Here is a 27,947-nt window from a genome sequence, read left to right on the forward strand (position 1 = left end):
AATAAGACCTACGAGCGTAAAAACGGCTCTTCCACATTTCGAGAGGAAACGCATCTCGAAAACACTAGTGCACTGTGCTTTATTTTCGATAACACGTTTCCACCCACAGCAACGAAACGAATCTCCCAGCTTCGTCCTCGGCAGACACCCTGCAAGAGGGCGCCGTCTTCTTGTTCCTCCACTGAGTAATGAAACACACGGTGGCGCTGTGCTGAGCCTCCCATCCCCATCCCACGCCCGAGGCCCCTCTTTGCGTCTTTCAGCGCCTTCGGTGCGTTTCCGGGTCACCGCTGCCTTTCACTTCCGAGTCAGTTTCCGATTTAATGCCGGAACGGCCCAGCGTCGCTGTATCGTTTCGTGTATAATTTTTTGTCTTACTCCGGTGGGGGATTTCTTCTCGCCATCAGCCGCCAGCATGAAACTCGTGCGGTAAGACGTTTCGGGGTGTTTCGATCTTGGGGCCAGCGTCGCTAAAGGGTGTAAAAGCGCAGGGATTGCCGAGGATGGAGTCAGATTGTGGGTTGTTTTCAGCTCCAGAAAGCGCCGTTCGCGTCGGGGAGACGCGGGAGGCGGGAAGGGGTGAAATGAATGGCCGATTCAAACGGCTTCCAGGGGGTGGGAGGGAGAAACGCCGTTTCGCGTCGGCTGCTGCAATCCGAAATCCGCGCCTGTTGTCGGTTGTGTTGAAGCGGCGGGTCAGTCGAGTCCCAGCGCGGCTCTTTAATTTCTCCGCACAAAGCACCGTAGACGTGCTGGAGAGGAGCGCCGGCCCGCCGGAGACGTGTTTTCATCCGGTCGGTGCGACTCGGTTTTCCTGGTTAGCCTCCCGGTGCGGGACGGTGCTCGTCCCTCTTGCTACCTGACGGGTGTTTTATGCACTGACTTTCCCCTCTCCCTCCCACCTTTGCAGATTTTTGATGAAGTTGAGCCATGAAACCGTCACCATAGAGCTCAAGAACGGAACTCAGGTCCACGGCACCATCACTGGTAGGTGGATCGGCTCTTGTTGCGGTGTTTGTTCTCGAGAAGCCCACTGGGTCGGTTTCCCTCAGTAACGCTGTGGGTTTGGAGAGCTGGACCATCCGGTCCTTTGTCTCGTTTCGAGACGGGAACGGGCTGTCTCTCGCAGCACGCCTGGATGGAGGGTCCTTCCGAGCCCGGGAAAAGATCTGATCGATCTTCCGCCGGGCAGAGGCTCCATGCCCCAGTGATCCTTAAAATCCACGAAGCTTATCCCTCGCCAGAACAGCTTCCCTTCTCACGAATGTGTTGAGCATGAGCATGTACTAACTGGCTTTGCTGGGTGATACTCGGGCATCTCTCTGTTTAAGGATAGTCGATCCCTGAGAAAAACTGTTTACTTGCCTGCTGCAATAACCTGCAGTCAGGGATCACCCGGTGCAGGGGATAAAAGTATTTGCCATCTTTTGGGGGTGCTTCCTGTTCAGACCTCAATGCGTGTCCTGTGTGCTGGGGATCAATTTAAAAGTCAATCCGACAGCGAATTCATACCAGATTTACTTTAACCTTCAGCCAGTCATAGGAGAGAAAGGTGGGCTAATTGGTCAGAAAACCAAGTGTTCTTTGTGCGACCATGAGTAGGATAGCTCACCCCCTTTCCCGTGTTCGTGTGCTGCGCAGGGGTGGATGTGTGCATGAACACTCACCTGAAAGCTGTGAAAATGACGTTGAAGAACAGGGAGCCTGTCCAGCTGGAGACGCTGAGCATCCGTGGAAACAACATCCGCTACTTCATCCTGCCGGACAGCCTGCCTCTCGACACCCTGTTGGTCGACATCGAGCCGAAGGTCAAGTCCAAAAAGAGGGAAGCAGGTAGGAGTTCTGAGAAGATGCTTTTCCTCAGCAGTCAGATATATCTTCGGAGTAGAAGTGCGTTTCTTCACGCAGTTTTAAATAAGAACTTAAGCATATTCCCAAAAGAGAGGAGGTCAGGATCTCTTCTTGAGGTTTCTCGAGAGAAGCCGGGGTATCGGCTTGATCAACATGGTGGCCGGCTTGTTCCACACTCCCGCTACCCTTGGTGTATTTGGGGTAATGAAGTGTCTCCTGTTCCTGGGTTTAAATTGTCCTATGTGTGGTTTCTTGTTGAGGTTGTTTGAAAGGACAGTTGGAGCAGCGGTTCATGTACAAAATCATATTTCAGTTAAGACTCATTGTTTGGTTGAATACATTCAACTTCCTAAGCTCAGAGTGTAAACCAAGAAAATATTGTTGCATGTGCTAGGAACTGCCTTAGACGTTCTTGGTGCCTCTTTATGTAGATGAAAATGAAATCAGTTTGCTAAGACTAAACCATCATAGTAATTCATTGCCTGAAGTTAAGTTTCTGCTTGTTTTTTTTGGGGTGGTTCACTGGGGTGCAAAAAAACTGAGGCATTTCAAAGTATTTCTATGTTTTATATACTGACAAAACCTTAAAGTAAACTAAAGTCATCTTATAGCAGACGTTTCAGGTGTGGTAATATGGGTTTGTACTTGTCGTAGTTTATAACGAGAGTTTACTTCCTGAGCTATTCCCAGGAAGTTGCGTGAAAATAGTTTATATGTGGATGTAATGATTGAGAGTCTCTGTGCCCCTTTTCCTTAACCCTCACGGTATCTTTAAAGAGCGGCTCGGTTTTCTTCCGTGGTATCTGGACGTCTGCACAAACAGTGGACAGGTTCTCCTCGGCGTGTGTAACCCCCTTCGCTGTTTTACTGGTGTGCATCGCTCCTGCTCTTCCGCTCGCGGGCTGGGCTGGGCCGTGAGGCGGCACGGCGGGTGACTGGTGTCTGTCCTCTCTCGCAGTGGCCGGCCGCGGTCGAGGCAGGGGACGGGGCAGAGGCCGAGGAAGAGGGCGAGGCAGAGGAGGACCGAGGAGATAACTTCGCTCACTGCTGCTGCTGCAAGTGCTCTCCCTCTCTCCGGCAGAGGCTGTCTGTACAGTTTTTTTTTTATTTCGCAGGAAAATGTTGTGGATGATCTCCCATTTGTTTTTTTATATCTAATAAAAACCATATTCCTGATAACATGGCGCCCTGTTTAACCTTTAACACTTACAATTAATCTTTCCTTTGGGTGGGATAGATACTGCTCTGTACTGTATGTGTTGATGGAGAGGAGTGTTTGCAGTGTCTTGCTAAGCGAGACGGATCTTCTTGGCATTGAGCTGTGGGACTGGCTTGTATTGTTGGGGGCCTGTTGATGAATCCAGGCTTGGCCCTTGTAAGTTGTCTGTGTGCAAACGCACAGGGAGGGTTTAAACATTATTGGTCAATCTCTAATGCATTTCTTCAGCCCATTTTCTAAGTCCTAAATACTTTTTTTTTTAATCTTGGATTTGTTCGAAAATTGAGTGGCAGGTGGTTTTAAAACTGGATTTCAAGCACATTCCTTGTTTGTGCAAGATCCTTGTCCAGAGAATGTTTTACACTACAGAGTGCTCAATGTTGAATTGTTGGAATTGCAGGCTCTTCAACAGGTAGGTTGACACTGATTCAAACGCAAGGCATGCCGTGGGCAGGAAAGAGTGACCTTGGCTGTCACAGAGTGTGACTAAGCAGTATCCTTTAGGTCTGTGGCTTCTAGATCGTCCTTCCAAACAAGTTAGTCATCAGTCACCAGTTGCTAAAGTTTGGAAGAGGTAGGGTATTAATTAAGTAATTTGGTCAATTACTAGAAGTCTGGTCCTTAAGGGATGAAATACAATTTTAGTCCTATATTGTATCTAAGTCACTCAGTTTGACAAATCACCTTCAGAATTGATTTAAGTTCTGGGCCAGTGATAATGACCATGTTGCTTCTTACATTTCCCTGGGGGTGATAGTAGCATTGCTAAGCATGATGCTTACTATCTGGCCAGAGCAGATCTGCAACAGGCAGACATAACAGTTTTGAAGAAAGTTGGTTTCAAAATAATTTGTTAGCCAAAATAAGGAGGCGTGTGCTACCATTTCCTGAAAGGGAACAATACTTTATTCTTCATCACGCTATAGACAGGTGGTCCTTTTTTTTATGTCTTAAAAGATCTTAATGTAATCCTACGACTTCCACTTTGGATTTTTTTTTTCAGGTGTCAAATGAGAAATGGTGACTTTAATATGAACGAGGAAAGTTGTGTGTATAGCTAGAAGATAGGCAAGTACGATGTTTTTTTAAAGGCACATACTTTATATGTAGAAATGAGAAATTCCTCTTCAGTGGCTCTCGTGTTTCACAGAGTCAGAGGCTGTCAGATTAAGGCCATAGACTGTGAAGAAACAGGTCTTTCATCTCCATTCACAGAGTATCCCACATTTCCTAGGTGGTAGCGGGGCTGACTGTAGTCTCTTTGGCCTTGCTGCTCTTTTTCTTGATAAGAGTGACCAGGGCCACCAGCGGGACACAGCTCATAGACGATACCAGGAGAATCCCAATGAAGACCTGGGCATATACAGGATACTCCTTGGTTACCGTTTCTCCCTGTGTTTAAAAGAAGAAATGCAGATTTTAGAGGATGACTAAGTACCTGATTATCAACAGTAATGTCATCGCTCTGTTAAATATTTTGCGTAGTCAAAGACGTGAAGCTTTAGGGCTGCCTTTCATTTTAAACCAATTCATTGGCTTTGACTGTAAAGACTACGCTTATCAATGAGCAGGTTTTTTTGGGGGGGGGATCATGGCAAAACTTGAAGAAATAACGGTAGAGAAAAGAATGAAAATGGGACTAGATAAAAAAAAATGTTGAGGGAAAAAATGTTATTCAAGCAAATATTTCGAGGCGCCATCTCTGAATTGGGCCCGTGTGCTTGTGTGTGTGTGTAGCCGAGGGTGTACTGTATCTCCTCGAGGCTCCCTGTGGTTGTGGGATGGGCTGCAGTTAGCTATGACCCTCCCCAGGAATAAGCAGCTTTCGGACAGGGAACGGAGGGGAGGGGCTTCAATGGCCCGATGTCGCAGTGAAACTCACCCGGTTTCCGTCCCACGCTTGGTACGTGGGAGTCCCACCCATGATGTAATTGGCAATGTAGAACACAAAAAGTGCAACGATGAGAACGGGACTCACAGCCGCCCATGAGATTTTCCAGTACCAGTGGGGGCAGTGTCCGATCATCACTTCGATGTCCTTCTCGAACCTGCAGAGCCAAGTGGGCAAAGCACAAAAACAGGGGGAACCAGAATCAGCTCCGCTGCCGTGTCATATGCACAAGTGCAAGGAAGAAGCGGTCTCTGCAGCTGGACGTTCGCGCCTTTATGCGCTTATAACGCTGATCAGAGGGAGGGGGGGAAGAGAAGGGAGAATGCTGTTCTGTGGACGTGTGCAGCCTGATGACAATCACACCTTCGCAGAATTAACAGCGGGTGAGTGGTGGATGAACATGTGGCCGCTGAGCAAGGGCTTTTGTGAAGGAAGAGAGAGAGGTTCCTTCTGTGCTGAGATGGAAGAAAAACATTCTTTTCCTTTCAGCCCAGAATAGACTTACCTGCTCCTTTGCAGCCTGCGCATGCTGACGCAGCTCCCTACTTGAAGAATGTTTTGTGCCCCACCCAAAACAACACAATCCACACCTCCTTTTGTTGTTGTGTCCCTCCCCCCGCTACATGACGCTTTTTAAAAATAAAGTCACACAGCCAGCAGGAGAGGCGCGAACGGGGTACAAACCTTTTCAGGCCATAAATATAGCAGACGCTTAAGATTTCAATGAGGACGATGAAGAGCAGAGAAAACGTGGCAGCGTATTCGTTGAAGATGGCGAACCAGTAGTTGCCTGACTGGACTGTGAACACCAGGCTTGTCACGCCACAGAACAGGCACACCAACCCTGTAACACAGACACTGCCTGAGCCTCCATCACCCTCCATAGTGCCCTACATGTGACTCTAATTAACACGGCCTTCACAACTAAACAAATTAAGCAGGACCTTATTCTTGAATTTTGCTTCATCACGTACTAGACAAAAGAGACCTAGATATGGTACAATAATAAGCCAATTATGAAATACAATAAACAATTTTGTGTTGATGAACATACGTGTGAAATTAGTGACTGGTAAGGTCTTCGCTTGTAAAGGAGGAGAATTTGTTCATAATACCAGTTTAAATTCTCACTGTTTTATTCCACATTGAATATATTTCCTGTTGCCCATATTTTTACGTATTGTTGTATACATCTGTTTTTTAGCATCATATGCTAAGTAGAAGGAGATTTTCCATTTTGTTAAGTCAATTTTTTCAAAGCCAGTTTTTTTTAAAGGAAAATATATTAGGTGCAATGTACTGTGAATCCAGCCAGCTGAAAGGCAAGATCTAATTTCAGGACCAAAGAATGATGATTTTGAGAGCTTGAGATTTCTTCTTCTTCTGCCTCGCTTATCCTGGTTGTGAGCGTCATGTTCTACCCACAACGGCCAAAAATCAATGTCTGAGGGGGAACGCCAACTCAAGCAGACTGTTCTACCTTATAAGCTGTTTTTTTAAGCCTGCAGGCTTCTTTAATCTGACTGATCTTACTGGCCAGCGACTGGATTTTACTGGGTATCTTTTTTTCGACCTCCTGTTTGGTCTGAGGTTCCTCAGCGCAGCTCGCTGGCTCCTGATCGGGCTCGGGCGGCTCACCGTTCACAGCTTCCTTCTTGACGCGCTTGGACAGGAAGTCCCAGTCCCTTAGGGGGGTTATAACGGCAGCCACGTTTCCCAGCATGCTTCCAATCCCCAGCATCAGCAGCATGGAGAAGTACAGCACGGACCAGAACTGGGGCAGGCCCATGTTCTTGATGGCCTCACTGTACACTATGAACGCCAGACCGGTGCCTTCGACAGCCTGGGAGAGTCAAACACATGTCAGCATTATATAAGGCTTGGGTCTGTTCCTGAACAGGACACACTCAAACCAGCTGTGACAGTCGCCATGCTCATGCTTGGTAAGCACAACGTAACCCTTTTCAACCCCATTTTTCATTCAGGCTCTTCTACTATTACAGCCAAGGACAAGAATCTCTTCCTACCAGTAATGTTTATCTTGACTGACCAGTTCATTTTGAAAATTGTTTTGGTAAAGGAAATTTTCTGTAGCTAAAGATAATTTTATGGTTGTGCCACCTACTGTCACACACGACATAAATGCCCCTTATCTCAGAACATACAGATAAGGAGCTTGATGTTAACCGTCTGTGATACTCATCTGTGACCTAACGAAATGTGACAATTACAATTTCCATTGCTTGTGTTAGAACAATGGTGACTTGCCTACGTACACAAATCTAGAAAATAAATATATTATTCTCTCATTTTGAAACCCTCTGTAAACTCACCTAAGTTTTGATTTAATTAATTAATCCCCTTGCCCTCTTATGAACCAGCTTATGCCAGCTTGAAACATGAAGTTAAATTCGTGTTTCACTGAAGTGGAATTAAACTTACAAAGTTGACAGTCAAAAGCTTTTCATTGATGGCCTTCAAAGATCTGAACAATACCAGCTTGTCACAGCAGTGGAATCACAATATGGTAAGTGCCAAATGTTTATCATTATTTCCAAAGTTATCTGTACTTACCATATCGCCTTATCATCTATTATCTAACCAACCAAATTGAGAAGTTCTGTGAGAATATAAAAAACGCCAAATGTGAGAAAGGACAATTTCTAGAGCTGATGAAAATATTTCGCTATGAATAGATGATATGTACTGAAGGCATGATTTCTCAAGATCTTTTGCACCCAAGTGACTGCCACAAATAAGCCCCAAAACAAGTTTGATGAACAGAAACTCCTGATGTAAAATAGTCTGGAGTTTAAATAATACATTTCCTTATAAAAGAAAATGAAGCCAAATGATAGTGGTGCAAAATCCTTGTAAATCTGTCCTCCACAGGTGGTTCCACACATCACAATGATTGCTAGTAAATTAGCTGCCAGTGATCTTCAATCTCGGTTCTTGTTTCTAGAAAAGGTATCGAAACACTAGTGTAAGATGTTTTTCCATCTGACTTCCAGCAAACCAACTGGAAGCAGAGATGAAGACTTCTGCTAAGGTTTGCAGAATGTACACGTGCAAACCAGAAACCTCCCCATCACTCCTGCATTATTTCAGCATGTTTTCATTGTCTTAAATGGGCCTAATAGCAACGATTGTCAGGTGTAAACCACCTAATGTGACTCCAGAAATAAAGAAAAACTGGAGAACTGACGACCCACCCTCTTCAGTGGCATCTTTTGATATCCAGAATGTTAGTTAACAGGGGTTAAAAAAAGAAAAGAAAAAACAATAAATCATCCATCAAGCTGAGTGAAACCAACAGTCAATGTTGGTCGGTCTTGCAGACTTGTTAGTTAGTTATCTTAGCCTGTTTTTCCTTACCATCGCTAATGTTACGTAAAATAAGGAGCTGAGTAAGGAAACTTTGAACTACTGCTATGGCTAAACAAGGAACTGTTTTTAACTCACAATAAAGTTGTATTGTTTATTGCTGGACTGTGAATTGCCAGGTTATAACCAACAAAGAAATGCATTCACAAGAAACTGGCAGATGTCCAAGGACATTTCAATGACTTTGCTTAAGACATCAAAACCCAATCAGATTTTGCAAAATCTCAAAGGCCAGGTCACAGTACTTGCCTTCAATTTCCTACTTTTGAATTTAATACTTAAAAATGCTAAAACAGCTATACTACTGTAGCAATGATCGTATCAAACTACTGAACTCTTACAGAGCCAGGCTGGCCAGCAGCCATTTCACCCTGCAGCTCACAGCTCACAGCTGACAGCCCACTGAAGCTCAGCAGGTGTGAGCCTGGTCTGTACCTGGATGGGAGACCTGCTGGGAAAGCTGAGGTTGCTGCTGGAAGAGGTGTTAGTGGGGCCAGCAGGGGGCGTTCACCCTGCGGTCTGTGTGGGTCCTAATGCCCCAGTATAGGGATGGAGACACTATACTGTAAACAGGCGACATCCTTTGGATGAGACGTAAAAGCGCCCTGACTCTCTGTGGTCATTAAAAATCCCAGGGCGTTTCTCGAAAAGAGTAGGGGTGTTACCCCGGCGTCCTGGCCAAATTCCTCCCCTGGCCCTTACCAATCATGGCCTCCTAATAACCCCCCTCTCTGAACTGGCTTCATCACTCTGCTCTCCTCCCCACTGAGAGCTGGTGTGTGGGGAGTGTACTGTCCTCTAGTGCCTCAGATTTGCTTATTTTATTCATTGTGTCGATTCAAAGAAAGTTTGTGCACCTAGCTTTAGACAAATGATTATAATACAAGCAGTTATGTTATGTAATTTTAATGGAAATTATAATTAGCCTCTTACTCGGGATTGAGTGTAAAGGTATTCACATCAAGGCTGGTCTGTATTCCAAAAAGCTTGTTTTGGGGTCTTTTCCATAAAATGTGAATAAACAAAGCAGATAGAGATCTAGTATGTGACTTTATATAAGCGAAGGAGAAATCAGAAGTCAAAAGCTCTGTCTCCCTATTGATGTTGCATTAGCTAATTAATATAATCAATAGTAATTTATCATTTAATTATGCCACTTAAATTATGGAGAGTGGACATTTTTTACATATTAATAGGTCTTTTTATGAAGACACGTTTGCCAGAGTCTGAGAACACAGAAAAGGGGCTGCAACAGTTTTTCATGACCAAGCTCACCATGTCTAGTTCGGCCTCCAGGCTGCAGACCTCAAGTCTGGAGGATATTGAGGCGAACTTGTCCGGGTACGTTGTATTCAGCTCAATCTTCCAGTAGTCCAAGTTCTCTGGCTTGATGCTGTCCTCCTCCATATCAAAAGTATTTAACAGCAGCAATATCATCCTGTGAATATGAAAGGCAAGTAACAGAATGACTGCAGTTCCTTCAATTTCTGAGAACATTACTCAACTCAAGATAATTTTTTTTCTAACATTTGAAGGAACATAAGAATTCATTATCATTATTTGGCATTTTTCGTCCTCAACATTTGGCAGGGATCTGAGTATTACCCATCATGGGCTCCCACAGATACTCAGTTCTGTTCACTTTTTCAACCTTGTAAGTTAACGTCAGTGATAATTACACTGGGTGTTCCAAAAACAGTACCATTTTACTTCTAAAAAGCTACTTCAGACTTGTCAGAATCAGAGCACAAACATGGCTGATTGAAATGTACATGTTCAGTATGTCCAGGTAATAAGTGAGCTATGTTAAGGACCCAATAAAACTATAAAAGAATACAGCTACAAAGAATATTTAACTGCAGTACACATTACCCCCATTTTAAGATGTAGTTTCCATCACAGCTGGAATATTGAAAACAGCACTGTGAAATCACATAGTCAAAAATATCCTCTTCCTGTTTCATTCAAGTCTGGTCAACAAGACACGACACAAACAGCAACTGGCACTTCCAATGCAGAGAAACGGGTGTCGTTCTATGGCCTATTAGCTGTTATACGGTCAGTAAACACACACCGATGCTGTAACGGACTGCATGAGGGTAAAGAAAAGGAGTAATTTGAAAACCTGAAGATGACTTAACAGCACGAGAACAATTAAATAAGGTCTACCTGTCTAGGCATCTCTCATAGTTGCATGTTGCCTTGAAGCCATAGATGGCGAAGGTGACGAGGCTGGCGAAGATAGAGGTGCCGCTGTTGATGATCGACACGGCGATGGCCTGCCTCTCGAAGTTGTTGTTGGGCTGGTTGTAGCTGGCGAAGGCAATGAGGCTGCCAAAGCCCAGGCCCAGGGAGAAGAAGATCTGGGTGGCAGCGTTGATCCAGGTCATGGGGTTGGCCAGCTGTTCGAGCTGACAAGAGCGCGCAGGTGTTAACTGATGGAGACATGATCCCTGGCAAAGCTTCGACAAGCGATACTCAAGCTGCTCTATGCAGCACAGTGGGGTGTCCAGCTGCCACAGCCTGGAAGGTCTGTCTGGGCTTCTGCAGTGGGCTGGCAAGATCACTGATCATGAGATCATGTCCAGCCCCTGTCCTGGAGAGCCCCCATCCACATAATCTTGTAGGTCACCCTAGATCTCCCGTTATTTAAAGATGAGGAACACCCGTCTAAACAAGTGTGTCACATACTGTAGCATTAATCCCATCTACCGTTACATTCTTTAACATGGTCCAGCACTTCTGAAAAAGTGGTACATACAGTAGGATCAGGCAGTAGAAAAGGTAAATATAACCTTTTTTTGTTCTGTGACAAAGAGGCAGGAGGGTTTTTTTTGCATAATATTGCAAATTGTGTTATGCGACATGCAAAAGCCAGACCAGATGTATTCAAACACACATTGTAACCCCAATTTGTTTAACATTTTACCTTAGGTGTGAACATGTACTTCACTCCATTGATAGCTCCATGTAGAGTTACTCCTCTTATCAAATAGATGATCAGGACCAAATAAGGGAATGTGGCTGTAAAATACACTACCTAAGGCAAAGAGAAATCACAGTGTTTTTTGTTTTTTTTGTTTGTTTTTAATGTTGTTGAAGAACAGGAGTTCATTTAGACTGTTTTCGTCCACTCTTGTCTTTTAATCTAGCAGATGGACAAGGTAACCCATTCATCCATTTAAGTTACATTCACATCAAGTATATTCATGAAACATAAATCATGTATCCTTTCATTCAAACTGCTTTATCTAATTCTGGAGCCTATCCCAGCAAGCAACGGGCCCAAGGCAGGGTACACCCTGGATGGGACGCCAGTTCATCGTAACACACTCACACCAATGCCAGTTTTCCCAGAAACCAATTAACCCACCAGTACGTCTTCGGATTGTGGGAGGAAACCTGAGCACCTGGAGGAAACCCATGTGAACACATGGAGAACACAGAAACTCCACACAGACAGCACCTCAGGAATTCAACCCAGGGCTCCAGCACTGCAAATCAGTAAAAGCTACCCACTGTGCCACCATGCTGCTCCATTCAAAACCACAAACCCAAAAGAGGGAGATAATTACAAGCTATCAGAAATCACTGAATGCTACCAAAAGAGAAGAAAGTTCAGTATTTGCACAAAAAGCAAAAGACGCATTTATAATCATATCTTTGTCTCCCCCCGTGTCCTGCCTCTGAGATTTAAAAAGTTACCTTTCCTGTTGATTCTGTTCCTCTAACAATACACAGGTACACCACCAACCAGGCTAGGAGGAGACACAGCGCCTGTCCCATATGGACATTCCCAGTTTCATCCATCGAGGATGTGATGTTTAAGGTCTCTCTGTACCAGAAGTATTCTGTAGCAGAGCTCCTCTCACATTCCTCCACATAGCCAGTCAGGTTCCTGTTCACAGGGCACTCTGCCCAGGGCAGCACTGTCTGAGGGAGCGCAAGGAGACATTCCGATCAGGGTGAGACTCGGGCAAAATCAGTGGGCTTGAAAAACACTGTCGGCAAGTAAGCATTGAGGCTCTGCTTTCCAAAGGCGAGAAACTCCCTGTTTCATTTTGAAGAAAAAAAAAGAAATGCACTATGTTAAGGATGTTGGCTCTATATAAACTTTAACTTACTAAAAGAAAAAGGAAATTCTTCACATTTAAATTAAGATGGTAAATTTATGGTCTTACTGGGGGTAAATGTTGCATCAGCTGATAAAATTAAAAAATTAAAATTAAATTCTGTATAACAGAAGTCTTTATTTAGGGTAACTTACATAGCAGAACATTTCCATTAGATGTATGTACCTGTACAAGGAACAATTGTGCTGGTGCAGTAAGGCAAAAATAAATTATTAAAATACCTACAATGCATGTCTTTTATTAAGGCTGTTATTTGTTGTATACCTAAAAAGGGCTTAGATGCATATTGGATATTCTTAAATAAGTTGTTTTGTACTTGTGGGCCCAGGACATTTTTGGAAAAAATATCAACTAAATACTCCAACCTGAAATGAATGGAAGAGATACCAAAACGCCCAAGCATTTATAACGTTGTAGTACATGGAAAGATATATGGATGTCACCACACTTGCAATACCTAAAACAGAAAGAAACATTTATTATTCATGATGTGGACACAAACACATATATTGTCTAGAAAAGAAAGAAGACAGAACACAACAACAATGTCAGGTTTTTGATTGCTTTCTTCTTACTTTCCAGAGTGAAATTAGCTTCTGCTCGTTCCTTTGCAAGTCATCTGCAGATACAATTCCTGATATATTTTAGCTTGGTTTTTGAAGTGAACTTCAGGGATGTAGAACAGATCCTAACATTTTGATAGAATGCGTTTCTGGCTCAGCTTCAATGAACTGAACACAAAATACACTCAAAAAGGAAGTGATTTTAAATAGAGAATCAGGTTTTTTAATTCTTCATGGGTCAATCACATTGACCTATGATGACAGACAGTGTTCACGTTGTAGATGGGCAGAAGTGTATCAGCCATCCAATAAATCATTTTCTAAATGATGCCATTTCACAGACGCAGGGGGCAAAAGTGCACACTGTGCAGTCGGAGAATGTTTTACGAGGTATGTGGCTGATAAGTAATAGTTTTCTTCTATACAGGAATATTAGAGAAAAGTAGACTGTTTTGGCTTATGAGAAATCTAGTCAACTGGTAAATTTGTGCAAACCGGCTGGATAATTTGAAATATTATAATGAAGGAGCTCTCAACTAGAATTCTGTATGCAAATAAGATCTCTGGGAATCGTAAAAATGGATTTTAAAAAGCCTGTCTTGCTAAACTAACTTGCTAGAGTTCCTTCAACAAGCAATATTAAGTACTGGATGCACATAGAAAATCTAATGTATTTTGACATTTTCAGAAGAAGCCTAGCAGATGGTTTTCAATTTAAAACACAAACTATAAATGCGAAATGGGGAAATGCCGAGTTTGCATCTTCCTGGGAATGCGGATAAGCAAATAAAAAATGTTAGGATATACAATTCAAACCGGAGAAATGAAAACTGAGCAACGGAATGAAAAAACTGATGATGCAGGCAGCCGGAAGATCCGATTGGGAATATTTCCTGTGCTTTCACATTTGGTATCTAACAGGTCCCTGACGCGCTCACCCACTCCGCCGAGATACGGGTTAATGGCTCTCCACGCCCCGATGCTGCCAAGACGCATCTGCTGTCCGACCGCCAGCTCCATATAGAACAGAGGTATTCCTTCTACCACCAGCATTACCAGGTAGGGTATCAGGAATCCGCCTGCCAACGCAATTAGAAATGTGTGCACGTTTATTTCTACCCATTTCTTTATCATCTTCACCAAACCATCTCAACAGTAAACCATTGCTTTGTGATCCGAACAAAGTGCTTCTATGCATGGCTTTTGTGCTCTTTAGCGCTTGCAACATTTTGTTTAAAGGATCTAGAGAGGTTTCATGTCCTTTCAAAGCACTAATAAAATCTAATAATGTCCTTGACATAGCCTAAGCTGTACACACTAGCCCGTATCGTGCTTGAAAATTGTACTGTTATTTTCTGCAGTTTTTAATTCTCCTTACATTGGACTCTTCTTGTAATGAATGAAAATTGGTATGAAATCCAGTAGATTCCTTATTTCAATTCTAGCTATCTCAGGATTGTGTGCTTAAATCTTATGTACCCACCGGTACATCATGCAGACTGCAGTAGCTATTGTTAATGACTGTGACAGAAACATTCCCTGGAATATTTTGTTCCCATTGTTTTGTAGAAGACCTGTTAGGGGTTATGAATTGTGTTGATCTATTTGGTTTAATTATGAATTGATTGTGTCTGGGGCTCACGCCACAGGAGCTTGGCCTCCATCCTGTTTCGTTTCCTTGTTAAGCTTTTAATTGCAGACAGTAATTATTGTATTCTACACTGCAACGACAGGCTCACAGGAGTAGGTAATGTTTGGCTGACACTCCCGTTGGTGAGCACTCTTGTGTCCACTGTTTCCTATTGCGACACGCTGTTAAAAATGCCTAGTTCCTATAATTGCCACCAATTAAATCCTAGGTCAGGTTTTCCGGTAATAGCTTAAACCTGTTGTCTCCTTTTGCTTCAAAGAATTTTTGCTCACGTAAGCTCACAGAAATTGCTGACCACAACAAATAAGGATTAACTCTCATTGTTAATGATATTCCAAAATAATGTTACTGTAAAAGCTCAAATCCTCTGAGTTATTTTAAATAGAACAGTGCTAACGTTCTTGTGATGGAAAATATTTGCTTGGCCTTGACTTTTCATCACAAGGTTACTACTTATGAGTGGTGCCAGCAGAAGGTCTTACCGTATGCACTTTACGGGAAGTCAATAATCATTTGACCTGCATTTATATAAAGCTCGTGGATTTAATGTGAGTCTTGTAGTGATTGTGTCATATTCCCACAGCTAAACAATCTGTTTGCATGGCTAAGAACCTTTCACTCAAGCTTTTTAAGCTTTTTCAAATGGCAACTCTGGCTACATATTGTAAAATCGTCCCGTTTCTGAAACTTGTTAGCCGGGACCAGGGAGGGGTAAACTGATGCATGGACTTCTGTTCTGTTATCTGGATGTGAAAATGAGAAAGACGTGGGCAGAGATTTTGTGAGCTGTTCTGTTAGACACGCATAAAGAAACAATAATAGAGCAACATAGAAAATTAGGGAAAAGCATAGGCTAATATTTTTCTTCCCTACACTTCAGCATTCTGACACTTTACTGTAGTAGCCGCAGCCCTCTCTGATGCAAATTGAAATGAGAAAAAGGACCTTTTGTCTCTTTTGAAGATTGCTTCTCAAGTAATTAATGGAATATATGTCACTTATATGACATTTTCACAATCTGAATATGTTTTGTGCAGTGTTATGATTAAAATAAGAATCCAGTGGTGTTGTAAACAAAAGCTGAAGTTCATATCCTAAGCCTGAAGGAAAATTGGTTAAAGACACCTCAGGTTTTGAAAGTAGCTCGCTCAACACAGTGGCTTTGCACCAGATACAACTGCACACTATAGTACAACCCTGACAGAAACAAACTAAAACAAGTGATTTCCCAAAGAATTAAGCATTACAAAAAACACTTGCTTTGTTGTGTACACATTTACAAATCACTTCCATATTAATAGAAGAAGGTTGATGAAATACTGTAGCAGTAGAATCTGATTTCTTAAACTACTGCATAGCCTTATAATATTATTATAATATGACTATTACTAGTCTAATTGATTAAATACATTACCATGTGAAGGAAGTACATTTGTACCCTAACATGTTTTCTAAAAAAACAACACATTTAGTTGCATGTTATATTTTACTTTTACCATTTATTTCATCATTAATCATTAATCTGTCAAAAGGTGCTCGAGCACTGCATTCCAGTTTTTAAAGCTTTCAGGTACTGTACATGTATCTGTTTGCTCTAAAACGCACTTCACGGTACAGACTATTCACATCAGAACGTATTCAGGAGAGAGAAAAATGAAGTGATTTAAGAAATATCTTAGACCAAAAAACGAACCCTACCTCCTCCGTGCATTTGGCACAAATATGGGAATCTCCACACATTACCCAGCCCCACTGCGTACGACACGCAGGCCAGGAAAAATTGCATTTGATTGTCCCATAATGGTCTGGAGTCCTTCTCCATTGCTGAGATTAAAGTATCAGGAACAGCAGAGACTTTGCTTCTCAGCTGCCTTCCAGGCTCTTTCTGTCACTGTGAGCACTTGTTGCAGGAGCTTAGCAGCCTTTAACCAGTAAACCTATTAAAGAGACCTTGTAAATAGATTACAGACAGGCTGACAAAACTATTGTGCTGCTTGCGCACTTGGGCGCTGTGTAAGGGCACCATTTACCAGATGGACGCCTTCTTGAGAGGGAGGGCCTTTTCAAGGAGGGTGTTACTACAGGCAGGCCGGTGGTTAATTAGGAGTTCTTTTATGGCAAGTGTTCCTTCTTACTAGGAGCTCCTGCACTGTCACTTTAATTTTATTGTGTGTACGTATGTGTGTTCATGTGGTTCCTAGAGATACAGGAGGTGAGCCAGAAGATTCTTGACTCATCTAGGAGAAACCGTAAAACATGAACGTTTGTAAAGTCCAAATAAGCAACCGAAGCCCTTGTCTGTGGACTGTGAACTTTGCCTTGCCTTGCCCGAAACAACCTCCATCTCAATGATTGGGTGTTCTGTCAGGGTCGCTGAGGTGATGCAAGATTCCAGATATTCTTCCTGAATGATTACTCCTTTCCTTAGTCCATAGCCAAGATTTGGCATGCAGAGTCCGTGGTGACCCAAAGACTTGATTCACATTTCACACATGTCATGAAAAAGAATTGGAACCCCTCTTATACAGGCTTTTATATTTCAAATCAGTGGCCCTAAAAACACCAGCAAGGGATCTAAGCAACAAAGCAGAGCACTAAACATCTTTAATGCTCTGTTTTAAACTCAATGCACTGAGGAGACAGTTTGCAGGCAGTCTACCAACAGTAATACAGCATCTCTAACATGGCTACAACACACTTACCCTACAGGTATCCAGCACGGATAACTACACAACAGACACAGGCATCATCATGATCAGCTATTTTTAATTATCCAGTTGTCTAAGAAGGTCAGGTCTAAGATAGGTCTAGGAAGACAGGCAAGCACAGAACTGGCCAGTACGTCTAAGGCAAACCAGGCCGTTTAAAGTGTGGCCAATAAAGTGATCTTCTCTTCTTCTTTTTCAATCTTTGGAACACCTGAGTCTATAGATGGCAAATAAACAACTACATCTTTGCAAAGAACAGTGGTGACCATGAAGGTTAATGCTGTTGGTACCCAGTTACTTCAAAGATTGTTGCTTTCACAAAATGCACAATACCAGTTAGTTTTAGCCGTTGAGCAGGAGCAGTTGGAAAAGAATAAGCATGGGCCCAGGAAGTGTGAGTGTGTCTGTCCGGCACTAGCACTGCGATGAGAGAAGTATCGTTTTATTGGTAGTGGCTGTGTCCCTTTAGCCTGATCTGGCTCTCCAGCGGTCAGATGGGGCTGTAATAGGCAGGAGGGCGTGGTGGTGTGAGAGGGGAATCGGTAAGCTGCCTGGGAATGTCAGAGTGCGATTCAGGATGAATAACAAGCGCAGGTGGCCTTGTGGAGATCAGTCTGCTGTGCGATACCAGGTATTGGTCTTGTCTGAATGCTCCTGTACTGTAACAGCCAGGGTCATATTTAGAGGGCATCTCATGATTCCATAAGATGCATCAGTGTGCCATAACAAGGACTTTTAGGTAACGAAGTGCCACTAATATGTTTAAAGAGTCATCAGAAATTACACCATTCAGTCCTCACGTCACACAAAACCTGATTCACCTTATGGATATGTAATGAGACAGGAGACCTGTACCACCTGGGAGCAGTTTATGACCACACCCACCTCAAGGGGTCAGGTTATTGAACGTCTACTGTATTCTGTGCGTGTTCTGCACTCTGGTACAGCGTTTTGATTTGAGCCGCAAGTGCTTTGTCTCTAGGTCCTGGTTCTCAGCCTTGTGATTCGTGGTCTTCTGACTGATACGTTTTCTACTACGCCTTTCAGACTTCCCTCGTTGTCATGCTACTGTGTTTACTGCCGGCTATGGACTTTTGCTTTGTTCCTGTCTTCACTCTTGGTTTGTGTTCGCCGTGCTGCCTGCCCTGCACATGTCCTCCTCCACATCTCTGCCTCTCTCTCCTCAGCCTTTACTGGGCTTATCTCTTGAACGATGGGACACTGCTTCGTTCCACTAGGAGCAGTGGTTATGACGCTCATTCATTCATATGAATAACATTCATATGTATTATATTCTCTCCGTGCCCTGTTGTGCTGTTAGCAAAACTCTTTTAACAGCCCACAACGGAAAAACTTGTGTCCACTAGAGGGACTCTGGGGGACGTATAGCACCTCAGTAAGTAAATCTGGCAGCCACACCGCTGTTTTTGTGATCAATCAGAATCAGTGCATTTGCATGAGAATACTATGTGGGTAAACCGCATATATAAAAGGCCCTGCAATATATTTGTCCTCTGTTCTTGTTCTGCCACAGCCCTGCACGTGTCCAGTGCTGATTCAGGAGGCTTTGTCAGTTTGTGTCCCTTTTCTGTATTCTGATCGGTTTTTGTGTCACGTCTCGCTGAAGGGATAAAGATGGAGGATGAGACCTTTCTGTACTTTGCTTATGGGAGTAACTTGCTGAAGGAAAGGCTGCAGCTGAAGAACCCATCAGCTACAATTCACTGTGTGGCCAGACTCAAGGTAAGGGGAATAAAAGAAGGAGTGGAGACTTCACAGGGCTTCCGATGATGTGACCTTCGGTATCTGTGCAACTAAGATATTTTCATTGGAAAACTTCCACAGTCTGCTTCTTTATCAGGCAACGTCTTGTATACAGTGACAGTGTTGATGTTAGGATGCAGTGTGGTAGCTGTTTCATCATGTCTTATTTGTCACTTAACTTTACCAGATTATTTTCAATTATGTCTTTGTTTTTGATATCAGAGCTCGAAGGACAACATAATTATCAGAAAACCACATATCAGGCCTCACAAACAGGATGATTAGGGAGAAAAGCCCAAGCTCACGTTGATGACAAAAATTGAATGAAATAAACACGAGAAGGGTTTCTGGAGTTTTAGTTTCTTGTGTGATCCAACATCCGCTTTTACAACGCTACTTATTTATTTCTTCTTCACAAACCAGAGCGAAGTTAGTTGCCATTTCTGCTTTGCAGCAGTTCAGTGTCCTGTAGTCGCATGTGAGGTGTAGCAGACCTGACCTTTTCTGGGTCCGTCCGCAGCACTCACCCGCTCTCCAACGTGCTTCACTGCAGGACTACAAGCTTGCCTTCGGGAACTTCGGAGGCCGGACTAGTGACCGCTGGCATGGGGGAGTGGCCACCATCGTTCAGAGCCCAGGAGATGAAGTGTGGGGGTGGTGTGGAAGATGAGTGTAGAAGACCTCCAGTCCCTAGACAGGCAAGAGTATTTCTGCTTCATGAACTGACTTCTATTTAAAGTGATCTTTCTGGATTTGTGCCCGATATAGTGCATGGAAAGGGATAGTCATGAATCCTTTCTTCTTGGGTTTTGTATTAAAACATTAACCCTAGCTGATTTTTGTAAAAGAAAATGTCAGCTTCAACAGGGCCCGTCTATAGCATTTGACCCACCAAATCAGTCATCCAGCAAAGTTTTATATCAATGGTTAGCCACAGACAACCCCTGAAAATTGCAACCTCACTCTTAATATAGATGGCTGCACCATCATACCTTCAGACAATGAGTATAAATGTATAAATGTGCTGAAATTCAATAATTTGCTATGCACTATGCTTTACGTATAGTTGTGCTTTTTAAATTCATTCTAATAAAATTTCAAATTGAATTAATTATTGTTTATTTTATAATTATTTCAAATGAATTAATTCGGTCATGTAAAATACACTTTCCTTTGGCAGACTGGGGGTGTTCTCGGGTCAAAAGCTCAGGTAATTTGGAGATTTGTTTTGTACCTGAACAGACAGGAGAATGTGAAAATTGGTGCTTACAGTCCAGCAGAAGTTATGGTCTCAACAAAAGTGGAGGAATTGACTTGCCGGACTTACATCATGAACAACTGTGTCTACGCTCCTCCTTCACCACAGTATCTTAAGGTAAGTTTGTTTTGTTTTCCCATTTATGCAGAACCCAGTGGGGTTTATTTTAAACTGAATCTAAAACGTGAAAAATTCACTTGTTTTGAAGAATCCTATAATTAAGGGCTCTCCAGATGATAAAACAGTACTTTGCATTGTTTAGAGGGTGGATGTTATGGAGGAGATGTTGCTGGCTTGAGCCTGCCAGACTGAGCTTTGGGATTTTGGGGTTATGATGTAAGATGAGTATTCCAGTGATGTCATTTCCAACGCTAAAGCACTGGGATCCCCTGCAGAGACAGGTTGTCCTTTTGAAGCAGTAGTTATGGACTATACAATCGGGACAACCTGAGGTGCCTATGGCAGCACCTTCAACCTGGAGTCGAACCACATGCTACAGCTGTGCCTTGCAGATAAACTGCTGCCTATCATTAGACGATTTTGCGGCGAGTCTGGGGTGAGTACAATGTGTCCTCTAGTGCGAGATGAGATATTGTAGTGGTCTCACTTCTCAGGACACTCAGAAACCTTCAACCCCCCTGTGTTGAAGTATAAAGTATAGCAGACTCACTGTTTGTCTGGACTGTGTGTTGGGTGCTCTGAGGTGCCAGAAAGGGCAGCTTGACTGAGATGTCTAACCGGGTTTAGATTTACATCCACAGTAGGCAATATAATCAATATCTGTGCGCATCTGAAATAGCGAAAGAAGCAAACTGGGTTTACCTACTTCATTGCACACCATGACCAGAACTGAGAATTAAACCATCACAATTCTTTCATGTATTTCAGTTTTGTGCACGCAAACCAACCACTTTGCTTAAATAGCAACAGACATTATTGTACTCTTCGTGTATGTGGGCTTGTTCCCATAGCAACAGCTGGAATTAGAAAGACCCATTGTCTTTGCGTTGAAACGACAATGAACTCAAAGCAGCACTGGGTCAAAAGTTTTAAGCTCTATTCATAGTCACTCTCCTGAAACCACTGGAAAATACATTTTAGATTCATATTCTGGATATTGCTGTAGCGAACTTTATTCTTCATTATTAGTCAGTGTAAAAATAAGCTTTACCAGCATATTTCCATGAATAGGGATGATCTGTCTTTGTTTCATTGTGGATATATACAGTATAGGCACATTTTTTGTCACGTGTTGCGTTTTGGAAAGGTGACAATTTCTTGGGCATTTTAATTGCATTGCTTCATTTAAAGTAAAATCAGTTTTGTCTATTCAGGACTTCATTTTACTTTTGTGTGAATTTGTTTTGAATATATTGCCCAACAAACTTTTTATAGTGAATGAAAAAAGCTGTGAGATTTCAGTAACAGAATTAACACTTCTTAGGTAAATCTTGCAGTTGAAATAAAGTGTCAATCTTGTTTTCAGAAAAGAAAAATGACCATTACTTTCACCACAGCAGTTTCAGTTTCCTAATAAACAATGAGCAACAGACTTTGATTTTGACGTACAACTCTGACAGAATACAATGGCAATTAAGTTGGGCAATTCCTAATTGAGTTACTAATGTAAATAATCAAACTACCGTTTTTTTAACATAAAATATTGTAATACTCTGAAATTGGCATAGGGGATAGTAATATTTATATGACATAATTTAACATACAAGCTCATTAGATCCAGGTATTAATTTAAAATAATATATCTCAGATCCTAACTACTTAACCAGTCCAGAACACAACCCTTATAAAACCGATGGCAGCACAATATACCATAGCCAAGATCTAGAACAGCTTTGTAACTTTTGTTTAGAAATATTTACTGTGCTAAATCTTGACATTTCTGTCTACCTTTTTTTGTGCTTCAGGTTATTGTTTTGGGTGCCGAGCAGAACAGTCTACCATCAGAATATCAGCTGAAACTGAAGGCAATAAAGACTAACAACTACGAAGGACCTCTAGATTTAATGTCCGAAGTTGAGAAGGCCATGAAGATAAAGAATAAGCAAACCAATAATAAATAACTATTTTTTTCTAAATGGGGAGTCCTTTTCTTTTGTGTCCAAATTGACCACATCACAGTGTGGGACTTTAATATTAGTGTGCGCACACCGGGGTAAACATATAAATACAGCCGCTGAGGGCATCTAAACTAGAAAACTCACAGGAAAAGATCTCCAGCAGACTGGTTCGGAAAAGCCCAGCCAACACTGAGAACACCCTTCAAGCAAATAAAACATCTGCTGTGAAATTCTTATACCTTTGTGTTAACAACCTAATGAATAAAATGCAAGATCTCAAGGCTACTGCGCCGGGAGCTGTGTGACATAATAGGAACAACATAATTACATAATGAAACAACAGAGAGTGGTTGGATCGATTTTTCCCCACAAGGACAGGTAGGATAGGAGTTCTAGAGTTCCGACCATAATTTAAAAATAAAAGACAATATTGCAACAGATGGAATGCAAAACATCTTCAGTACTTCGGACACCAAAAGAACTGTAAAGTGGAATAAATCAAGAGATAAAAGGGATAACGGGAGATAAAAACAGACGTATATACCGATGTTATTAGAAACCATGGATAACTTACCTCGTGTAACAAAAAGAGCCCCGTTGTCTTTGGATAAACCAGCTTAACTGACACCCCAGAGCCAGGTCAGCTTTAAAGTAATAAATTGAACGATTATCGAGCTCATTATTCCGGTTGTACTTAAGGAAACAAGATATATTATTCATAGACCCATAGTAGTTAGGATAGTTCAGTTTTTGCTCACTCTTGTAAACGAAATGTTACCCTTAAACTGCAGGACTGCAAATTGCAATTGAATGGAAAAGAAAACAAACAAGAAACCAGCAAACTGTACACTTGGCTTGCATTTATTCAGTTACTGCCACAGCTGTGGAAACAGGTGTTCGAGGTTAATTAGAGACGCAGAGGCGCGCACACGGTGTTTGCTACCACGGATGGCGATGAGATTCACTCTCCTGGCAGCCGGCTTGTTCAGGGGCGCGTCGCGTTGTGGTGTCGTCATCAGAGGCGACGGAGCGAGTGTTAGAAGCGGGTCGCTGATTGGTGGATGGACATGGCACTATTGCGCGATCTCATTGGGCCAAAAGTATTGCAGTGTAATTTCCTGCGACCCGGCACTTGTCTTCTTATTAACTCTTTCTAGGTCTAGGTCAGATTCGAGGGGTTGAAGTATAGGGGTCGGATCGCTTGAAATAAATTTTCTCTGCTGCCAGATTTGCATACACTGCCATTCAGTGTCCACGGCTCGCTGTGGACGTCCCTATTAAATTACGTTTGCCTCTATGTTCCCAAAAAGAAACGTGATTTTTTTTAATGCAACGTGTTTGGATGTTGGCCTTCAAGGGTTAATTAATGAGTATCAGGTCAAAAATATATCTATACTGTCTAGGCTACAGACCAGGTAGTAAATCCAGTCTATTATCTCAGGTGCTGTAGTTGCGCGGATAAGTTTCTGTGCGTCTTTTTCCGTTTGTAAAGAAAAAGAAAGGATTATTGGCACTTATTGTTCACGCAAAGCCCGCAATACTAATAATTTATCTTCGACAGCCGGTTGGAGAGGTATTTTACAGTGATTGTTTTTGAAAAGTTCGACTGTTTGACCTTGTCGACGTTAATGCTGCAGTGTGGAAAAAGCTATTATTAATCGGGTCATGACAAACAACGGGTACTTCTTGTACTTTGCTTACGGGAGTAATTTGCTGAAAGAAAGACTGCATCTAAAAAACCCGTCTGCAGTATTTCTCTGCAAGGGCAGGTTAAAGGTAATTTCTCAAAAGTTGCACTTTCCCTGTTCTGTTGTAAATTGTTGTTTAATTGTTGCATCGTGTAAAAAAAAAAATAAAGTCCGTTTCCGCCAGGCAGTAAAAAAAAACCGCGCTATGATATCTCGCAATTGCGACATTGTATCTCAGAATTACGACTTCATATTTCGCAATTGCGACTTTATATCTCACAATTGCGATTTAAAATCTCAGAATTACGACTTCATATCTCGCAATTACGACTTAAAATCTCAGAATTACGACTTCATGTCTCGCAATTGCGTCTTCTTTATCTCAGAATTACGACTTTTTGTCTCACATTTGCGACTTCGAAATGCCCACATTTCATTCTCTGTCCCTTTGTTGTTGTAACGGATTCGGGTTCTAGGGCTTGTGCCCTCGCCGCTCCCACCCTAGTTCGTGCCTCCCTGCATGGGCTCGAACCCGGGTCCTGCCAGTTGAGCTAAAGACCTTCTGTAGCCCCGCCGGCATCTTGTTCGTGTTTAAATCTAGAAAGTGTCAATTTAACAGGATAAAATCTATGAACGATCTTAAATGAAATTGCTTTAACTTTATTTGTAAGACAGCATCTATCAACAATTATCCAAACCAATTTCCAGTTTCTATTGCTAAACATAGCATTCCAAAAGGAGACACAAGAAAAGTATAACGCCACAGTGGGCTTATTGTGCCAGATGAGCAACCTACTGTACGTTCATTGCTGGCGCCAGAAGTGATGTCAAAATTGTCACATGAAGGTGCAATTGTGAGATATAAAGTCGTAAATACGAGAAATGAAGTCGGAATTACGAGATTTCAAATCGTAATTCTGACATTTTAAGTCGCAATTGTGAGATATAAAGTCGTAAATACGAGAAATGGAGTCGAATTGACGAGATTTTAAGTCATAATTCTAACATTTTAAGTCGCAATTGCGAGAAATAAAGTAAACGGGCTTCCATATTTTTATTGTATAACTATTGTAGCCAAAAACAAAATCGGTGTAGAAGAGCAAGTGGTACAGACACCTTTCCAGTATTATTTACATTTCCCTTTTTACTAAATATTTGACTGTGTGTCTGAAAATCAAAGTCCTGGTCCAGGTGTTTCACGGCGGGTGCAGGCATCATTGCGAAGCTCCCGCTATGTGGTTGCTCCCGTGGAAACGCTTGCACTGACTTCCTCTTGTACTAATGGAGATTCCTTTGATCTAGAACTACGCGTTAAAGTTTGGACTGAAGAAAGAGGCTGAAAACAATAGGTGGCACGGAGGCCTGGCGACTATTCAAGAAAGCCGAGGCGATGAAGTCTGGGGAGCTGTGTGGAAAATCGGGACTATCCATCTCCATAGTTTAGATGAGTACGTGTTTTTTTTGTACCCCTAAAATACAGTAAACGCTATCACAAACCGAATGTCTTCAAGAAAAATATGTAGTCAATAATTATTAAAAACACATTCCTAGTGGAGATTGTCTATTAACTCTGCCTGATAAGAGCACCCTACTTCGTGTTAGCCACATTGTTAATAAGAAAGTTTGAGAGATAACATATTGTTACTGTCAGTCACTACTTTATATTTTCAGCTTTGTTTATTATTTAGCTCTGTGTTCTCTACAGTTTCTTTCAGCCTTGAAGCCTTTTATGCATTCTCAGGTGCAAATGTGGCAGGACTTGTTTCTGTGGCACAGCAGAGTGTAATTCATTTGAATAATTTTGCATTACTTACAGGCAACAAGTCACTTGTGTTTTGCTAGTTTTTAGTCCTCATGGCATGATGTCAAGGTCAATATTCTCTGCAGAAAACCAAGAGTTTAAATTTCTTTAATAACCTCTTTTCCTAAAAGTGAGAGGACTTTAGCTACAGTAGATTCGGTGCAGTTCTGTTGAATGTGACAAACGCAACTGCTGTCAATCTCTTTCGAGTACCTGCCAAATGCGTGCACTTTGCAGGATAGGAATTCGAGTACAGCTTTACACGGTGCCATTATGCCATGCGTGTGTCTGTTCTGGAGGCAGGAGCTGGTCAGTCTGCAGGTGTACAGCCCTGTTGAGGTGAAGGTGGAAGCAGAAGGAGGAGAGCTGCTTTGTCGCTCCTACCAGATGAATGACTTTGAGATCTGCCTTACCTCACCGCAGTACAAGCAGGTAAGAGACCACACTAGTAACCAATCTAAAGGAGGTTTTCAGGATGGATCTTTTTCTTCTGACTCCATTGGATGCACCAAAGAAAAATAAATACATTATTTAAAATCTGTTTCAATAAAGACATATGTTGTTTGTGTTATAAATAAATAGTGTTACTGTATGTTTATACTAAGGCCTTGTATCTGGAAAAATCCAATATAATTGCAACTGCAAGAACTTGTTTTATTTTTTATCATCCAAATGAAAACATTACACTCAGTTTGCTTCGCATGCTAATAATGTTTTTTTTTAATCTGAAGTCATATAACAAGCTGACAATCTTTTTTTAATTTATTGAACTGTGGAAACTCCACATAGAGCATAGTCTACTTCTGTGATTTAAGAGTTTAAGTGAGTTGGAGTTCATTAGAAATTTTGGATTGGAAGAAGTCTACACGGAGAGTTACTCAGGACAGTTAGATTCTGCACATTCCTGGCTAACGGCTAATCAGGCCCCCCATAGCAATGACCATTTTGCCAATGAGCCAAATTAAATCTTGGGATGCAGAATTTGCGATGACGCTGGGAATCAGTGTTTAACAGTCTGACCCTGTTTTGCCTCACCCACTCACTCCTGTTTTTCGGAAGGTTGTGTGCTCAGGAGCGAGACAGAGCGGCCTGCCTGACGACTACATCAACATGCTGGACTCCGTGGAGACCAATACGTACGACGGGGCCACGGTGCTGGATGACATCAGGGAATCACTGAAATAGTTTGTGTCGCTCATCACCATGGCTCAGTGCTCTGACCTGGAGGTTCTGGGCACTTGCTGTGCGCTCACTCCTTCGAGATGCACCGTCAATGTACACTTCTGGGCTCCCACTTTATTACCAACAGAAAACCCGGGACCTCCTGTATACTGAACACCAGAGCCAACTTGTCATCATGGACTCGTCTTAAAAAGATGCTGGTGAAATGAACCAGCCATGGGAACTGCAGCTGTCCAGTCACTTTCGGCACCTAGTGAAGACGCATCTCTGTAGACGTCACCTGTGACCTCTCACCCCCATACTGTACTTCAGCAGCACTTACTCTGTGTTCCACCAATGCTTTTAATTCTTAAACTGGTAATATAGCGTGCTGATTGCACTAAGTACAAACAATGTGTACTTAAATGCAAGCCCCTTTGCATTACTGTTTTTGCTATAGTGCATGTATATTATTTTAGTTTTTACTGTTATTTTCTTAAGTGAACCTCTTGTCCCTTAATTGTACCTATTGCACAATTGTTCCTTGTCTTAAAATTGCAGGGTTGCATAGTTGGCTACTGCAGACTACAGTGCAGTACTGCCTACAATATACCTGTGACACAATTTCCCTGTAGAAATGTCACACTCTTTTAATAATTCAGTTAAAAATTGCTAGATCAGTTGGAGAACTGAGAGATTGTTTCACCTTTTAAAATTTAATAAAATGGCAAAAGCAGAAATTTTGTTCGATGTTCAGTTTCTCTTTTTCTCTGTTTTTTACTAGTTGTAAAAAC

General features: G+C 42.2%; 4 protein-coding genes across 4 annotated transcripts; 3 read left to right on the forward strand and 1 right to left on the reverse strand.

Annotated features, from left to right (window-relative positions):
* The first annotated feature begins 292 nt into the window (after positions 1-292).
* Positions 293-3,030, forward strand: snrpd1 (small nuclear ribonucleoprotein D1 polypeptide). The gene is made up of 4 exons (XM_006635537.3): positions 293-429; positions 911-987; positions 1,642-1,833; positions 2,810-3,030. The coding sequence occupies exons 1-4, from the start codon at positions 416-418 to the stop codon at positions 2,884-2,886; spliced, it is 360 nt and encodes a 119-aa protein (XP_006635600.1). The 5' UTR covers positions 293-415; the 3' UTR covers positions 2,887-3,030.
* A 923-nt stretch (positions 3,031-3,953) lies between these two features.
* LOC102697631 (sodium- and chloride-dependent transporter XTRP3) lies at positions 3,954-16,738 on the reverse strand. Its single transcript, XM_006635607.3, has 11 exons — positions 16,394-16,738; positions 13,983-14,123; positions 12,847-12,938; positions 12,054-12,281; positions 11,278-11,388; positions 10,518-10,759; positions 9,624-9,786; positions 6,600-6,804; positions 5,646-5,805; positions 4,953-5,118; positions 3,954-4,462 (listed from the first exon to the last, which is right to left on the reverse strand). The coding sequence occupies exons 1-11, from the start codon at positions 16,515-16,517 to the stop codon at positions 4,301-4,303; spliced, it is 1,794 nt and encodes a 597-aa protein (XP_006635670.2). The 5' UTR covers positions 16,518-16,738; the 3' UTR covers positions 3,954-4,300.
* On the forward strand, positions 14,021-22,521 carry LOC102697437 (gamma-glutamylcyclotransferase-like). Its single transcript, XM_015356870.2, is given in 6 exon segments — positions 14,021-14,103; positions 19,031-19,146; positions 19,721-19,820; positions 19,823-19,865; positions 20,410-20,542; positions 22,351-22,521. Coding segments are annotated over 5 exon segments (540 nt in total). The 5' UTR covers positions 14,021-14,103; positions 19,031-19,038; the 3' UTR covers positions 22,507-22,521.
* Positions 22,522-23,924: 1,403 nt separating this feature from the next.
* On the forward strand, positions 23,925-27,893 carry LOC102683461 (gamma-glutamylcyclotransferase-like). Its single transcript, XM_006635536.3, has 4 exons — positions 23,925-24,279; positions 25,494-25,639; positions 26,292-26,424; positions 27,052-27,893. The coding sequence occupies exons 1-4, from the start codon at positions 24,169-24,171 to the stop codon at positions 27,175-27,177; spliced, it is 516 nt and encodes a 171-aa protein (XP_006635599.2). The 5' UTR covers positions 23,925-24,168; the 3' UTR covers positions 27,178-27,893.
* Positions 27,894-27,947: the final 54 nt, after the last annotated feature.

Source organism: Lepisosteus oculatus, chromosome 10 (genome assembly GCF_040954835.1).
Source record: "Lepisosteus oculatus isolate fLepOcu1 chromosome 10, fLepOcu1.hap2, whole genome shotgun sequence".
Classification (NCBI taxonomy): Eukaryota; Metazoa; Chordata; class Actinopteri; order Semionotiformes; family Lepisosteidae; genus Lepisosteus; species Lepisosteus oculatus.

Excerpts from the sequence above, each read along its gene's own strand:
- snrpd1 (XM_006635537.3), top strand. Across the intron at positions 988-1,641 it reads GGTCCACGGCACCATCACTG|GGGTGGATGTGTGCATGAAC; the intron begins GTAGGTGGATCG and ends TGTGCTGCGCAG. Across the intron at positions 1,834-2,809 it reads GTCCAAAAAGAGGGAAGCAG|TGGCCGGCCGCGGTCGAGGC; the intron begins GTAGGAGTTCTG and ends CCTCTCTCGCAG.
- LOC102697631 (XM_006635607.3), bottom strand. The coding sequence starts at position 16,517 with ATGGAGAAGGACTCCAGACCATTATGGGACAATCAAATGCAATTTTTC. Across the intron at positions 9,787-10,517 it reads TATGAGAGATGCCTAGACAG|GATGATATTGCTGCTGTTAA; the intron begins GTAGACCTTATT and ends TCATATTCACAG. Across the intron at positions 6,805-9,623 it reads TGGAGGCCGAACTAGACATG|GCTGTCGAAGGCACCGGTCT; the intron begins GTGAGCTTGGTC and ends TGACTCTCCCAG.
- LOC102683461 (XM_006635536.3), top strand. The coding sequence starts at position 24,169 with ATGACAAACAACGGGTACTTCTTGTACTTTGCTTACGGGAGTAATTTG. Across the intron at positions 24,280-25,493 it reads TCTGCAAGGGCAGGTTAAAG|AACTACGCGTTAAAGTTTGG; the intron begins GTAATTTCTCAA and ends CCTTTGATCTAG. Across the intron at positions 25,640-26,291 it reads CATCTCCATAGTTTAGATGA|GCAGGAGCTGGTCAGTCTGC; the intron begins GTACGTGTTTTT and ends TCTGTTCTGGAG.